Source organism: Solanum stenotomum, chromosome 9, assembly GCF_019186545.1.
Source record: "Solanum stenotomum isolate F172 chromosome 9, ASM1918654v1, whole genome shotgun sequence".
In the NCBI taxonomy this organism is placed as follows: domain Eukaryota; kingdom Viridiplantae; phylum Streptophyta; class Magnoliopsida; order Solanales; family Solanaceae; genus Solanum; species Solanum stenotomum.
The window spans coordinates 57,062,374-57,077,691 of record NC_064290.1 but is presented as its reverse complement, the minus strand read 5'-3'; the positions used below and the strand labels follow the sequence as shown (position 1 = coordinate 57,077,691).

The 15,318-nt window shown below is 37.3% G+C and overlaps 5 protein-coding genes across 5 annotated transcripts; 2 read left to right on the top strand and 3 right to left on the bottom strand.

The window, feature by feature from the left end:
• Positions 1-410: 410 nt before the first annotated feature.
• On the bottom strand, positions 411-2,256 carry LOC125877937 (cytochrome P450 716B1-like). The gene is made up of 4 exons (XM_049559229.1): positions 1,701-2,256; positions 1,189-1,630; positions 920-1,107; positions 411-801 (listed from the first exon to the last, which is right to left on the bottom strand). The coding sequence occupies exons 1-4, from the start codon at positions 2,190-2,192 to the stop codon at positions 496-498; spliced, it is 1,428 nt and encodes a 475-aa protein (XP_049415186.1). The 5' UTR covers positions 2,193-2,256; the 3' UTR covers positions 411-495.
• Positions 2,257-3,332: 1,076 nt separating this feature from the next.
• On the bottom strand, positions 3,333-5,129 carry LOC125877698 (cytochrome P450 716B1-like). Its single transcript, XM_049558925.1, has 4 exons — positions 4,686-5,129; positions 4,160-4,601; positions 3,892-4,079; positions 3,333-3,772 (listed from the first exon to the last, which is right to left on the bottom strand). The coding sequence occupies exons 1-4, from the start codon at positions 5,127-5,129 to the stop codon at positions 3,467-3,469; spliced, it is 1,380 nt and encodes a 459-aa protein (XP_049414882.1). The 3' UTR covers positions 3,333-3,466.
• Positions 5,130-6,723: 1,594 nt separating this feature from the next.
• On the bottom strand, positions 6,724-9,307 carry LOC125877160 (protein FATTY ACID EXPORT 5-like). The gene is made up of 3 exons (XM_049558498.1): positions 9,085-9,307; positions 7,840-7,927; positions 6,724-6,909 (listed from the first exon to the last, which is right to left on the bottom strand). The coding sequence occupies exons 1-3, from the start codon at positions 9,281-9,283 to the stop codon at positions 6,837-6,839; spliced, it is 360 nt and encodes a 119-aa protein (XP_049414455.1). The 5' UTR covers positions 9,284-9,307; the 3' UTR covers positions 6,724-6,836.
• Positions 9,308-9,458: 151 nt separating this feature from the next.
• LOC125877159 (uncharacterized) lies at positions 9,459-11,064 on the top strand. The gene has a single exon (XM_049558497.1). The coding sequence runs from the start codon at positions 9,489-9,491 to the stop codon at positions 10,683-10,685; it is 1,197 nt and encodes a 398-aa protein (XP_049414454.1). The 5' UTR covers positions 9,459-9,488; the 3' UTR covers positions 10,686-11,064.
• A 1,350-nt stretch (positions 11,065-12,414) lies between these two features.
• On the top strand, positions 12,415-15,288 carry LOC125876469 (CRS2-associated factor 2, mitochondrial). The gene is made up of 5 exons (XM_049557654.1): positions 12,415-12,995; positions 13,763-13,890; positions 14,002-14,227; positions 14,314-14,441; positions 14,799-15,288. Exons 1-5 carry the CDS (start codon positions 12,470-12,472, stop codon positions 14,889-14,891), a joined length of 1,101 nt encoding a protein of 366 aa, XP_049413611.1. The 5' UTR covers positions 12,415-12,469; the 3' UTR covers positions 14,892-15,288.
• The last annotated feature ends 30 nt before the right edge of the window (positions 15,289-15,318 follow it).

Sequence of the window (15,318 nt, the reverse complement as noted above, 5' to 3'; positions counted from 1 at the left end):
ATACTCTACCCTCCTTGGACCCCACTTGTGGGATTACACTGGGTATGCTGTTGGAAAATTTCATCCTTTACATCCAACTTTTAGCCTTCAAGTTTCAGAAAAGAAAAGTTGTATAACTTTAAGCTTCATCAAAAAAAAAAAAAAAGTTGTATGTATAACTTTGAGCTGTAATAGCTAAATCTAGAGAAAACAAGAATTGTGCTTATGCATGTTGAAGTTCCAATTTCTCATATCTAATTTTTAGCCCTTTAACTTTCAAATATAAAGTTTCAATAATTGTGGCTGGATTGTGAGGCCGTAAAGTGTACATCTTTTGACATGAATACAGCATAATATAGGGAGTATTCCCCTTAGGAGATCGCAAATTTGATGCCAAATCCAGTCTAGTTTTAGTGTCCTTTTAACAGAAATATATCATAATATGGAGTCTTGAGGTTTACAAAACTCGCTTCCTGTTGAATAAGCATGTATGATTGTATGATTGAATTTATTGAATCATAGAGGTTTCGTGGGAACTATTTGAATGGGAAGTCCTTGAGTTGGTACCGGCATTGGGTCCCTGCTGAAGAAATCATCTGTACAGCATAGCTTCCATGTGAAATGTGTTACTAGGTAATGGATTGTGACCAAGGTTTCAATCTTCGCAAACTCGTATCCAGGACATATGCGGGCTCCCCCTCCGAATGGAATAAAGTTGTAAGGAGGCAAAGATGCTGAGTTCTCAAAACGTGCTGGATCAAATTTCTCTGGTTCTTGGAAAATGCTGCTATCCATGTGTGTTTTAGCCATTACCCAGAATATCTATGTGCAGCCATTAAGCAGTGGTTAAATTTGGGTTATGCCAATAAGAAATATACTGAGTACTACGGAATTAACAGATTGAAGAATGGAAGATCAAAGATGGGGATTTTGATCTTACTTGCCATCCTTTCGGAATGAGGTAGCCACCATACTCAATGTCCTTTACAGTCTGCCTGAAGTTTCCGAAAATGGGTGGGAACATTCTCATTGTTTCCATTGCCACTCTCCAGGTGTATTTCATCTTGCCAAGGTCTTCCCAAGTTAGGGACTCTCCAGGTGACTTGATCTGTGCTATCTCTTCTTGTTCTGCATTCCCACAAGCTTATTTAGAAGAAACCCAAAAGATAGTGTGACTGGAGTTTGAATGAAATTCAGAAGAGTTCTTACCTTTAAGGACAGCTGCATAGATGTTTGGATTCTTTGCTAAAAGTCTTACGATGAAAGTAATCAAGATGGATGAAGTGTCATATCCAGCAACCATTATGAGCATGACATTGTGAATGATCTCAGTTTCAGATACGAGTTCTTGGTTGTTCTCTCCACGGATGCTGAGCAAACAGGTGATGAGATCCTGGTGGGATGAAGCTAAGTTGTTGTCAAACTCATGGCGTTTCTCAGAAATAAGTTGTTTCAGCATTTTCTGGACATCTTTGCTTGCCTTGAGGCTTCGATTGAAACGCATAAAAGGCAAGTTTATAGGGATTGACCACACCCCTTCTATCATCTGCTGGAAATAATGAACCATTTGGTCTCTTTGAGATCCACGCTCAAGCTCGAAAAGGAGAGAGCAAATAATGTTGAAGGTGAGTGTCTTCATCAAAGGTAATACCTATCATGAACACAAAAGTTAGCTGTAAATGTCTTAGGTTACATGCAAGAATAGTAGGGGGATGACATACCTTAATTATTTGCTTGTCTTTCCAGTAAGTCTCGAGGTGGATTCTGACTTCTTCTTCCATCTTTCCAACATAACGCTTAAGACAATCTGGCTTCAAGAATGATACCAGGGCATCTCTAACCCGTTTATGATCTTCACCATTGAGTTCCAAAAGGCAACGATTGCCCAGAATCATCTTGACTGATTGTGGCTGCTGATTAGTGAGAACAGAGCAATCACTGGTAAATACAAACTTGTTAGCAGCCTGTCCATAAATGAATACAGTGGGCTTGCCAAAGAGGCTTAGCTTTGAGATAGGACCATATCTTTGTACTCTTTCTTCAAGCCATTTCTCTGCCGTGTTGGCTTTCATTGCCCTTAGCATCCCAAGACTTTGACCGATGATTGGAATTCCAAGGGATCCTGGTGGAACCCTCTTCAATGATCTCCTCCTCCGAACAAGGAGGAGGAATACCGGGAGTAGAAATAGGAAAATAGTTGCTATAATGTTCATGATTGAAGGTACAAAGGTAGTGAGCTTAGGAAGTAGAAGTAATTTATATAATCTTCTTGTGCTGTTAACTTTGTTTGTTTCTGGAAAAGCATCTCTGTTCCATTATGGTATCCTGTAACAAAAATATGCCACATCTAGATATACCAAACTATACTTTCCAGTAAATGTGGTATATGCCATATCTAGATATACCAAACTATACTTTCCAGTAATTGTGGTATATGCCACATCTAGATATACCAAACTATACTTTCCAGTGATTGTGGTATATAACTCTACCAACATGTCCAAAAAGAACAGTGTTGGTTAACAGGACTCTTGTGCTTTGTTTTTTCTTAAAAACAAGTAGTGCAGACTGCAGAGTCCAAATCAATCATGTGATGATCTTTACATATGATAATTTATTTGACAGATTGATATAGCATAAGGTACTTTGTCCGGTACTTATGCTGGCGAAAGGTAGTAGATATTCAGACATTATCTTCTTTTTTTTGGAAAAAAATGATAATCCAATAGTTGTTTTGTTAGATTGATACACCATGAAAGCAAAGTCAAGTAAATCACAAAACTAAAATTCAAACTCATGAAAGCAATCCCATTGTATTCAATAAAATTAATAAACAAGTACATTTTCAGCCAGCTGTATACAACAATTCATAAGAATTCACATCTACTCAATACATACAGTATGGAATTTGAATCCCAAATAAACAATCAATTGGTACTACTCAGTCTTAGGTGGCTGTAGCAATTTTGTACAGGTTATCCAGTCTTGAATGCACTTCAGAAAAGAGAGAGAATAAATATACCATCAACCTCACATAACAGATACAAATACTTTTTGTTAGTCGAGGTGCACAAGCTGACTCAAATATCATGGTTATAAAAAGACAAACAGATACAAAGACTTTGATAATTGAGATGCCCACAAGTTGGCTGTGATATTACGATTATAAAAAAACAAGCAGATACAAAGACTTTTCATTAGTTGATGTGTGCAAGCTGGCTTAAATACCACGGTTATTAAAAAAGATAAACAAATACAAAGACTTTTGATAGTTGAAAGACAAAGAAAAACATTAAGTTGAGTGATATAATACCCTTCAACTTAATATTACTCCAGATACTTTAACGTCTAGGCACAACCACACAAGCCCCGCTTACGACGTAGCCAAGCTTGACTTCTTCATTCTTGCATAATATTCCCTTAGGAGCCTTAAGTTTTACAAAGTCTGCTTCCTCTTGGAGAAGAATGTAGGATTGAAATTGTTGAACTAGAGAGGTTTCCTGGGAATTATTTGAATGGGAAGCCCTTGAGTTGGTACTGGCGTTGGGTCCCTGCTGAAGAAATCGTCTGTACAGCATAGCTTCCATGTGAAATGTGTTACGAGGTAATGGATTGTGACCAAAGTTTCAATCTTTGCAAACTTGTATCCAGGACATATACGGGCTCCCCCTCCAAATGGAACAAAGTTGTAAGGAGGCAAAGATGCTGTGTTCTCAAAGCGTGCTGGATCAAATTTCTCTGGTTCTTGGAAAATGCTGCTATCCATGTGTGTTTTAGCCGTTACCAAGAATATCTATGTGCAGCCATTAAGCAGTGGTTAAATTTGGATTACGCCAATCAGAAAAGCCGGAGTACTACCAAAATTAACAGGTTGAAGACTGGAAAAATCAAAGATAGGAATTTTTATCTTACTTGCCATCCTTGTGGAATGAGGTAGCATCCATACTCAATGTCTTTTACAGTCTGCCTGAAGCCTCCGAAAATGAGAGGGAACATTCTCATTGTCTCCATGGCCACTCTCCAGGTGTATTTCATATTGCCAAGGTCTTCCCAAGTTAGTGACTCTCCTGGTGACTTGCTCTGTGCAATCTCTTCCTGTTCTGCATTCCCACAACTTATTCAGAAGAAACCTGAAAGATAGAGTAACTCGAGTCTGAATGAAATTCAGAGGGGTTCTTACCTTTAAGGACAGCTGCATGAATGTTTGGATTCTTTGCTAAAAGTCTAACCATGAAAGTTATCAAGACGGATGAAGTGGCATATCCAGCAACCATGATGAGCATGACATTGTGAATGATTTCATTTTCAGACATCAGTTCTTGTTTGTTCTCTCCACGGATGCTGAGCAAGCAGATGATGAGGTCCTGGTGGGATGAAGCTAAGTTGTTGTCAAACTCATGTCGTTTCTCTGTAATAAGTTGTTTCAACATTTTCTGGACATCTTCGCTTGCCTTGAGGCTGCGATTGAAGCACGTAAAAGGCAAGTTTATAGGGATTGACCACATTCCTTCTATCATCTGCTGGAAATAACGAACCATTTGGTCTCTTCGAGCTCCACGTTCAAGCCCAAAAAGGAGAGAACAAATAATGTCAAAGGTGAGTGTCTTCATCAAAGGTAATACCTATTATCATCAACATTATGCAGAGGTTAGTTGTAAATTTCTAAATTGTATGCAAGATTACTTTTGGGGGGGTCCTTGACATACCTTAATTATTTGCTCGTCTTTCCAGTAAGTCTCAAGGTGGATTCTGACTTCTTCGTCCATCTTTCTAACATAACGCTTCAGACTATCTGGCTTCAAGAACGATACCAGGGCATCTCTAACCCGTTTATGATCTTCATCATTCATTTCCAAAAGGCAACGATCACCCAGAATCATCTTGAGTGATTGTGGCTGCTTGCTAGTGAGGACAGAGCCATCACTGGTAAATAAAAACCTGTTAGCAGCCTGCCCATAAATAAACACAGTTGGTTTGCCAAAAAGGCTTAGCTTTGATACAGGACCATATTTCTGCACTCTTTCATCAAGCCATTTCTCTGCTGTGTTGGCTTTCATTGCCCTTAGCAACCCAAGACTTTGACAGATGACTGGAAAGTATCTTAACTCCGTTATGGTATCCTGAAACAAGAACAAGCTCCATCTTGACATACCAGAACATACTTTCCTATATGATTGTGGATTGTAGTATCTAACTCGATCGATATGTCCAAAAAAAATAAAGTACTGATAAACAGGATTGTTGTGCTTTGTTTTGTATTGAAAACAAGTTGTGCAAAGTCCAAATCAATAATGTGAGGGAAGTACTGATGATGTTTACTAAGTTTTGTGGTTTGAAGTATCTGCTTGTTTTCATTGACTACTCACTCTTCTTAATACAAGTCATAATTCCAAGTTCAACATGCCTTCAAAACCATATTCTTGGGAGAAATTTCACTTCCTCCCACAAGACTTCAAATTTATTTTACTTACAATTTTTCGAATTTCAAGTTTTAACTTTAAAATCTATGACCAAACGAGTTCTTTGTCCCACCTCAACCTGAACCCTGTGGAATTTCCTAGTTCTTCACATTTTTTCAAACCAAACAGAGAAAACATGAATCAAACTCAATCTCCAGCTGACAATAATAAGTGAAGTGAAAAGACAAAGAAGGGGAACAACCACAATATATGGGAACAATAAATAGAGCTCATAGGTTTCAGATTCAAATTCTAGCAGAAACAAAATATTAGGTGATTTTTTTTTTCATTTGTTCATAGACAGAGTTACTTGATATCTATTGTTATTGTTATTGCTACTCTTAATAAACAAAATTACTTGATATCTGTTGTTGTTGTTGGGAGATGCAGATATCCTGAGAGTTATCTGGTACTTTCTGGGCAAAAATCAAATGTTCACCAAAACTTAATTTACAGTTAAACATACTAAGAAACATCGAAAGAAAAGACAGAGAAAATGCAGTCCTGCTTATTTTTTTTCCTATAATAAAGTTTGAAGTGCCACAAGACACGTGGATAACAGTTACACTGTCAAATATAAATCCAAATGACACGTAGAAAATCCAAATACCGCCAACAATTTTTAGATAATACTGCTTGAAATCCATGTACAGTTCCAAAATCCGAGACGTATTGGGTTCGAGTTTTGAATATGGTAATCAATATCGAGAGTTATGAATTTGGCAAAAATCAGAAATAAAGTTTACTGGAGCAAAGTTATCAAATGTTGATTCAGTAATTGATTTGTTCGTCAGAAACAGTCTTTCTACCTTCGAGGAGTAAGGCTGTGTATAGGAATTACACGAGTTATGAATTTGGCAAAATCAGTAATAAAGTTTACTGGAGCAAAGTTACCGAATGACGATTCAGTAATTGATTTGTCCGTCAAAAACAGTCTTTCTACCTTCGAGGAGTAAGGCTGTGTATAGGAATTATACTGGTATGTTATTTTTGTTTTCAGTTTTTGAACATCCGATTAAACAAAATGATGAAAGCTGTGATGAAATATTTGTTGCCTTTGAAGTAATACTGCTTATATTGTGATTGGAGAATAATATAAGCGAGAAAAAATGTGTCAAATATAAGCGCTTTCAACTTTAATGGCTCTTTTTGCGAGGCAAACCTATATTAGTTGAATTCCAATGCAGATATCGAACATTGAGTTTGTGGAAAACCCAAATAAAAAAAAAGCACCAAATGCTTGATGAAAAGTTGTAAATGGTTACTAGTGAAAAGCAAACATCAAAAATAACAGTTGATCCATTGAGTTCTATAAAATTTAGTATAAAATAAGAGTACATTTTCAGCTTGATACATACAGTATGAAATTGGAACCCCAAAATAAATCATCACATGGTACTATTCAGTCTTAGGTGGAAAATGGTTTCCTCTTGTGGCAATTTTGTACAGGTAAAACCCAGTCATGAGTGCACTGCAGAAAAGAGAGAGAACAAAATAAATATAACATCAGCCTCATATAAAAGATACAAAAACACTTTGATAGTAGAGCTGTGCAAACTGGTCCAGACACCATAGTTATAAGAAAAACATATACAAAGACTATTTGATAGTCGAGATGCCTGCAAGCTAACCCGGATATTATGATTATCAAAAAAAAAAAGAAAAAGATACAAGGACTTCTCGATAGTCAAGGTGTGCAAGCTGACTCGAGTACTACGGTTATAACTTTCTGTCTGCATTATTCACCAAAAGAATAAAAAGGGACACATTGTCTTGTGCATGTTACCTTAAAGCCTATGTTGCTTGGACTTTTAAAAAATGTTGGTAGGCATGTGTTGGATCCTCGGAAAGTAGTGCATTTTCTGAGGATCTGACACAGGTCCGGCAGCATTTTGGAGAGTCCAAGCAACATAGCTTAAAGCCATAGTAACAGCAAGATATGTTGACACAGCTATAGAGGTATAAGATAACTAGCATAGGAGCATGTATTCTCCATTAATACATGAAGCAAACAACAAGACTGATGGCAATTCTGTTCTTATATTATAGCAAGAGTTCGAAAACAGTAGTTAAGATGAGCAAAATCTTCCTCCTTTCAACAAAATCATCTTCTCCCATATTGCATGGGATGAACTTTTGAAACAGTTTCTCAGTACTATCCGCTTTATCCTATATATGTGATATGCCTCAATTCCTCACAAGGTAGTGGTAAGATCTGCGTATACTCTAACCTCTCGGACCTCACTTGTGGGATCACACTGTGTATGTGGTTGTGATATGCCATGATAAAATTTGTCATACCTCACAAACTTAGTGTACTTAAAAAGATCAGACTAAATACAGCAACCAAGAAGCAAGTTGGCTATAAAACCAGTATGGCATGCTTTTCATTTGCAGTTACCTGATACCAGCAACAACACCAGCCGGCATTATTTTTGAAGTTTGCATGTACCGCTGCCCCATAACCCATGTTAGCGTAGCTGCACAAGCTGTTTGGAATCGAATGAAGTGAGTGGAGATGCCCACGCGTTTATAACAAACAAAGCAAATTCATTGACAGAAGCAAAAAAGATGAAATTTTGATTTTTCTTTCTGAATCAGAAGGAAATCATGGTGCCATCAGACATAACAAAAGTTAGCATATTCTCTCCGCGTCTGCATTTCTATTTCATCAAACTTTGAAGAAGAAGAAGCAGATAAGCACCACACCAAGTAGGAAAACTACAGAGTTCTGATCGTTAGGAAAAAGCTAGATTCAAGGTCAAAATAGCTTATATAGTCTTAAATGTACTCCCTGAAAAGTTTCAAACTTGATGAATTGACTGTTGTCTATGAGTTAATGTTCACTCGGAAAATTGTATTTCTGAACATTAAGATTGCAGTTGACACAACTAACTGGTAGAGTCCAAGATTATCACAGAATTCATTCAAAGGATGGTGCTTTGCACAGTACTTCTGATCATTGTTGAAGGAGATGCTGAGAGGAAACATGCATAATCATATATCTTTCTTTTTGATCTTGTTTATTTCATCATATAACATGATATTTTTGAAGTTCTCTTTTGTTAAAAGTTACTCCAAATTTTAACCAATATTAATGATCTGCACCAACATCCAACTTAACATCTGTGAAACACACAAGCAGATACTCGAAAGGTCAATGAACCCTAAGGAAACCTAATAGCGATTAGATGCTAAAGTATTATACCTTCCAATGATAGTATCCAGATAAGAACAAACAGTTCACATTAAGTTTTAGGTCCAAACAATAGACACACACAAGAACTAAGACACCAGGGTTGCATCTCATTTATGCTCAGGAGAGGCAGTCAATTTCTTAGAAGGACAAAAATCCAAGAAGATTTCATTCTTTAAGACGAGTAATGCTAAATTAGAACTAGTCTTCAGATCTGACTAACAACAACAGCAACATTGTACTCGGTATAATCACACAAATGAGGTAGGGGAGGCTAGAGTGTACGCACACTTTATTCCTACCTTGTTTCAACAACAACAAGCATAAATGAGAGGCTATACGCAATCAAGAAGTGTGATTCAATACTATATCAGCACAATGTAACAGAAAAGACCCAAGCTTGGCCAATATGAAATGCAGTTTTATCTAAGGAAATGAAAAGGGTAATACCAGTTTCAAGAATCAAGGCAAAGTATGAATTTTTGCGTTTGTGAAATGCTTGCAGACTCAAGTAACCAGCTAAGATCAAAGCAAATCCAGTACCAACACCTCCAGCAAGTGAAGCTATGCTTCCTTTACTGGCATATCCCATGGCACCACCACACACCAGAATTAACCCATAAGGGATCGTAAAGCAGAAATCATGCATCTTTTACCAAGATTTGATTTTTTTTGCAAATTCTTAGTCAAGATTTCAGAGATCAAAGAGTTTCAAACTTTGGAATTGGTCGTGACTCGTGGGTTCAATGGCATATATAAAATTGGTTCCATTTGGTCTAAAATGACCTCAAGATTTGTTCTTGAATGTACTGAGAAGATGAAGTAGGCGAGGGTAATATAGTCAATGCACCACTATGACCCCCCAGGGTGCTTCTGTGCACCACACTCCTGCTTTTTCTTTCATCGTCTTCTTTTTCTTCTGCAACTTCCCGGGTCGGGTCACTCCTGCTCCATTTCCTTTTCGTCCAGACCCGGATTTTTCCTCCATGCTAATGTATTTCAAGAATCGGGTCGTTTCATTCTCTGGAGGTAACCATTTCTTTGCCAGACAGAACCCTCACCTTCTACCTGTTCAAGTTCAAAACTTGCCTCAAACCCTAGAAATGGTGAATGAATCGGGTCATTCAAAGAGACCCATGTGCCCATCATGCTCTAAACCCACCCGTTTGTGTCTCTGCACACGATTGAAGACCCCATGTCTTGAAAACTCTGTGGCTGTCACAATCCTTCAACACAGTCTAGAGAAAAATCACCCTCTAAATTCCATAAGAATTGCTTCTATTGGCCTGCAAAATCTGAGTGTAATTTCAGTCTCTGATGTTAATTATGAAGCTGAATTTGTCATTCGCTTGCTCAACTCAAATCTTGAAATGGGTTCTCGAAATTTGGATGAAAATTGTAGCAGAAACAATAAAGACTCAAACTTTGATAGTAACGCTGCTGTTTCTTTTACTATAGAGAAGTATGGTGCAATTAGTCCCTCTCTGAATCAACATTTGAATAAGCCGTGGGAACAGTCTCTTGCAGAAATGCAGGGTAAGACTGAGCATAGCGGGAGCTTTAGAGAAGCTATTGATGATATACGAAAAGGGTTCATTGTAAAAAGGTTGCAGAGAAAGTTATTGGATGGGAGCAGTGAATTTCAAGAATTGAAGGAGTTCGAAGTTTCAGTTCCTTCAGGATCAGTGCTGTTATTTCCAAGTGAAAATTCAATAGGCACTGAGGAGATAGATTTTGAAGTGAAAAATCTGATTGTACTTGATGGGACATGGGCAAAAGCAAAAAGAATGTATAATGAGAATCCTTGGTTGAAGATGTTGCCACATTTGAGGTTGGATGTAGAGAAGCTAAGTTTGTATAGCGAAGTGAGGCGTCAACCTAGAGCTGGATATTTGTCTACCATTGAGAGTATTGTATATGCTTTGAAAGCTGTTGGAGAAAAAGATTGTGAAGGATTAGATCATTTGTTGGATGTGTTTGAGTCTATGGTTGTAGATCAGAGGAGATGCAAAGATGAGGGAATGAGGCAAAGATTCTCCAATTGTGACTAAAATTTGAATGACTAATGAGTGTTCTTAAGTTCACTTAGCTTTGTTTGAATCACTAGATGATAATGAGATTATCCAAGCCTCTTTTTAGATGAATATGCTAGTACTTCTTTTTGTATGTTTGGAACTGCTTTGGATTTGTTTTTCCTTGAGCCGAGGGTCTATCGGAAACTACATGTCTATCTCTGAGATAGGGATAAGGTCTATGTACGCTCTACCCTCTTCATTCATCACTTTGTAGGACTATTATGTCGGTAGTAGCTTGGGCATAGCATGATTAGTTTCATAGGTACCTGCTACCAGTATTTGGTATTAGGATTGTTAAATTTGAGTTGTATTTTGTATCAGTTTATTCTATGAATCTTGTTGCTTTTGAAGGAGCTAATAGTCTCAGCTGTCTTAAAGAAAAACTCTTTATTAGTGTGGTTGTAATTTAGAGAAGAAGCATTGCAAGAAAAGGACAAACAAGTTTTAAAATGGGAAATCCATAAGCATGTGCAACAACTCTTCAAATTAAAAGATGTTACCACAAAGGAAAAAGAGAATATGGTTTCAAACATCCCCTTATGCAAAATCTCTTATCATAACACATTTCCCTTAAGAAGATATTAGAAGTTCAGGTCCAGTGTAACCCTCTTGGCAACGCGTTTTAAAGGCGATGCAGCCCTAGATTATTCAGAGCAGATACATGTGCTGGATTATGTATGCAATATCAGAGTCAAACTTTGCATGCAAACATTGGGTGATGGTTAGACAAACCTCAAGTGTTCATTCATGTACAGACAAACTTCACATATTTGAGATGATAATAGGGCATATCTTGGCATCATCGGGATATATGTAAACTCTAGAGATGTTGGTATATAAAGAAGTAAGTTTAAGATTCTAGTAACGCGTTTAAAGTCATGTTGGCCTAAGCCCAAAATTTTGTGCAACCTTTGATGATGATAGATAAGCCTTAGTGTTCATTGAATTAAGGTAAGTTACACATCCTTGAGATGATGATGATGGTGGTGGGACTAAATATAATGTCTAGGGTGTGTATTATGAACATCATAGACCAATCTTACATTACCAATACCATAACATAAAAAAGGACAAGTATACAAGAAAGCAAGCCTTAAACTTTAGTGATGCATTCTAAACTTCTGCCAAAGAAATATTTTTAACAATTTGTTCGAAGCGAAAGGGGAATCTTGGAGTAATAGTTAAATTTCTATAGTTCATGGGTTCGAATCGTGAAAGCAATCATTAATGCTTGCATTAAAATAGGTTGTTTATATCATACTCCCTCTGTCTCTAATTACTTGTCCACTTTTCTTTTTATAGTTGTCCCTAATTACTTGTCTATTTTGAAAAATCAAGAAAGGACAATTTTTTTTTACCTATTATACCCTCAATTAAATGACTAATTACTTTGAAAAATGCAAAACCTTTCATCCACTTCATAATTAATAGAGGTAAAATGGTAAATTCACTATGTCATTAATTGATTTTTTAATAGGTGTGTCAATTCAAAAGTGGACAAGTAATTAGGAGCAGAGGGAGTATCATTTAGGTGTGGTCTTTCCAGGACCCTTGCTAACATGGGATGCTTTGTGCATCGGGCAGGAATACGGAGAATTTTGTTTTACAACATTAAAAAAAAAAGGAATAGAGAGAAATGGTAATTTATATTTATATTTATTTTTATTTTAGGTAAATTTTTATAATTTATATTTTTGTTGCTCTACTTTTCCCCATGTTTTCTTCTTCACAGAGCTTCGAACACACAGTGAGAGCTTAGAATGATGAAGCTATTTCCATGGCGTTTAACCGTTCAAGCACATGGTATCCTCTATTACAAAATCCCCTCGTTATCATTCATCAACTTTACCCCTTCTCTGTTCCATTCTCAGCCAGAGCAAGAAGATATATTCGACCCTCCATTTTCCTCCACCTTAAAAACCCATAAACCCAAGAAATCGATAACAGAAAAGCATGAAAATGCTGCATCTAATGAAGATTCTGAAAAAGTCCTCAACTTTACTGTCAATTCCGACTTGCCCTTTGATTTTCGATACTCTTACTCTGAAACCAACCCGGCAGTTGAGCCAATTGGTTTCCGTGAACCGCCACGGTTCTCTCCGTTTGGACCGGGTCGGCTTGATAGAAAATGGACCGGAACTTCAGCTCCGCGTTTACAGCCGGTGGATTTGGAGAAAGTGGCTGAGGAGCGACGGCGGATCCTCGGAAAACCGCTCTCAGAGGAGGAAACGGCGGAGCTGGTCGAGAAGTATCGTCACAACGATTGCTCTCGTCAAATGAATTTGGGTAATTTCAATAAGACCCCTTTAACTTGTTTTAAGTAACAACTAGTATAGTACCTGTGCGATGTGTGGAAGATGGACAAAATTAGAGCAGAATGGATATAAGAAGGTTCATTTAGCTGCAAAACTTGTTTGGATTGAGGCGAAGTTGATTGATTGACTGAATTTCAACAAGCCTATAGAGGATAATTTTACAATGAGTAATGTGATAATGATGGTTGTTGTTGTTGTTGTTGTTATAAGTAAAAATTTGTTGTAGAGAGGTAACTTTTAGCATAAAAGTTCGGATGTTATAACGAGTGGTTGTTATAGAGAGGTTTGACGTATAATGACTGATGTCAGCGTTGTGTGATAAATTATGTGATTTTCTATTTGTCTTTGCTAAGTAAGACAGAGTCTTTGTGTTTGCATTCTGAGTAAATTTTGTTATTGTGTACTTACTCAAGAAGTTGTGATATGTTTTTGTATATATGAACTCCACCTTAGCCGAGATAAACAGGAAAGGAAGTTGACAGCCAACATAAAGACAGTCAAATTATTATGATGAATCTCTGAATATCAAAGAACAAAGAATCCTTTCTAGTTTAGGTTTGAGGCTAGTTGAGCTAAGCAAATATCTTGCACATATGGCTTCTGTTTCACGGATGATTGATATTTGTCTCCGTGGATATAAATTTGCATCCTCATTTACATCTTGGTATAATGATCACTGCATTTAATTCAATTTGATCCATACTTTTTCATGATTATCATAGCATTATTGTGTGTTAGGGCGGGGTGGAGTTACTCACAATATGCTGGAAGATATCCATAACTATTGGAAGAAGGCTGAAGCTGTAAGGATTAAGTGTTTGGGAGTGCCAACTCTTGACATGGATAACATATGCTCCCATCTCGAGGTTTGTGATCTGAATGCCAGAGTGCTGGCATATATATTTGGATGTAGACTCCTTTAACCTTTTTAAAAATGAACACTTCTGTCGCTGATGTAAAACACAGTATCATTGTAGGACAAATCAGGGGGGAAAGTTATCTATCGCCATATTAATATCTTACTCTTATATCGTGGTCGACATTATGATCCCAAAAGTAGACCTACTGTTCCTGTGATGCTGTGGAAGCCTTTGGCTCCAATATATCCGAAGCTTGTGAAGAACGTTGCTGAAGGCCTGACATTTGAAGAAACGAAGGCAATGAGGAACAAAGGGCTCAATGCTCCTCCTTTAACGAAACTCAGTGAGCAACTTGTTTTTTCTCTTTATTAGAAACAAGTTAACAGATTGCCTTCTGTAATTGCTGATTGTTACATGCTACTCTTCTAGGCAGAAATGGGGTGTACGTGAATGTGGTGGGCAAAGTCAGAGCGGCTTTTGAAACAGAAGAAGTTGTTAGATTAGATTGTACCCACGTGGGAACAAGTGATTGCAAAAGAATTGGTGTTAAATTACGGGTATGACTCATATATCTTGCATCACCTTTCAACTCTTTAACGTTTAAACAAAAATTGATACCCCTTTTCGGTCTTTAACAGGAATTCTCTGTTTACCTCGACATTGTGTAATGTTATGACAATAAATCAAATAGCTACTGAACTTGGGATTCAGATTCTTCCCCAGTCTCTGAAACCTTGTTTGTTTGTTTCTCCTCTCTTTGTGGTATACTAACTCGGGAAACATGTGAGAAACAGTAACTGTCTAACTTGCACCTCTAAGGGTGGGGGAGTAAATTTCATATATTATTTGTCCCCACCCCTTTTTATTTTCAATGCACGACAATCGAAAGTTTCATTTCACTCTATTAATTTCAGGATCTGGTACCATGTGTTCCTATCTTGTTCAAAGATGAGCAGATTATTCTCTGGAGAGGCAAAAGAGATGAAGAACAGAACTCCGGCTCCTGAATAGAACTTAAGCTCACAGATGTCTTTTGAAATTTCGGGCTTCCATCTTGGAGCAAGGCATTCACAATCTTTATTTGGCAAATGAATCTGCCAAGGCTTCTCGACTGTTGCTTGAACTTGTTATAGAAGAACTGACCATTATGTTCAATGACATTGCCCTGGGTTTTGCTGATGAGATGTGCTAAATTAGGCAGCTCAGATCACACCTTACTCACAGATGCCAAAGAAATGCAAGCAGGGACTAGTTGTTGTTATTAATGCAATACCAGTCCTCTTTCAGCAGGTGAAAAACTAGTTTCTGAAATCCTGTAGTTGATAGACTACTACTCGAGTTACATGTAACGTTCACGCTAAAGCTTCTGAATTATAGATGTTTTCTACAGAGCAATTAGTAAAAGAAAATTGAAACTTTTCTTTCCCTATGGCA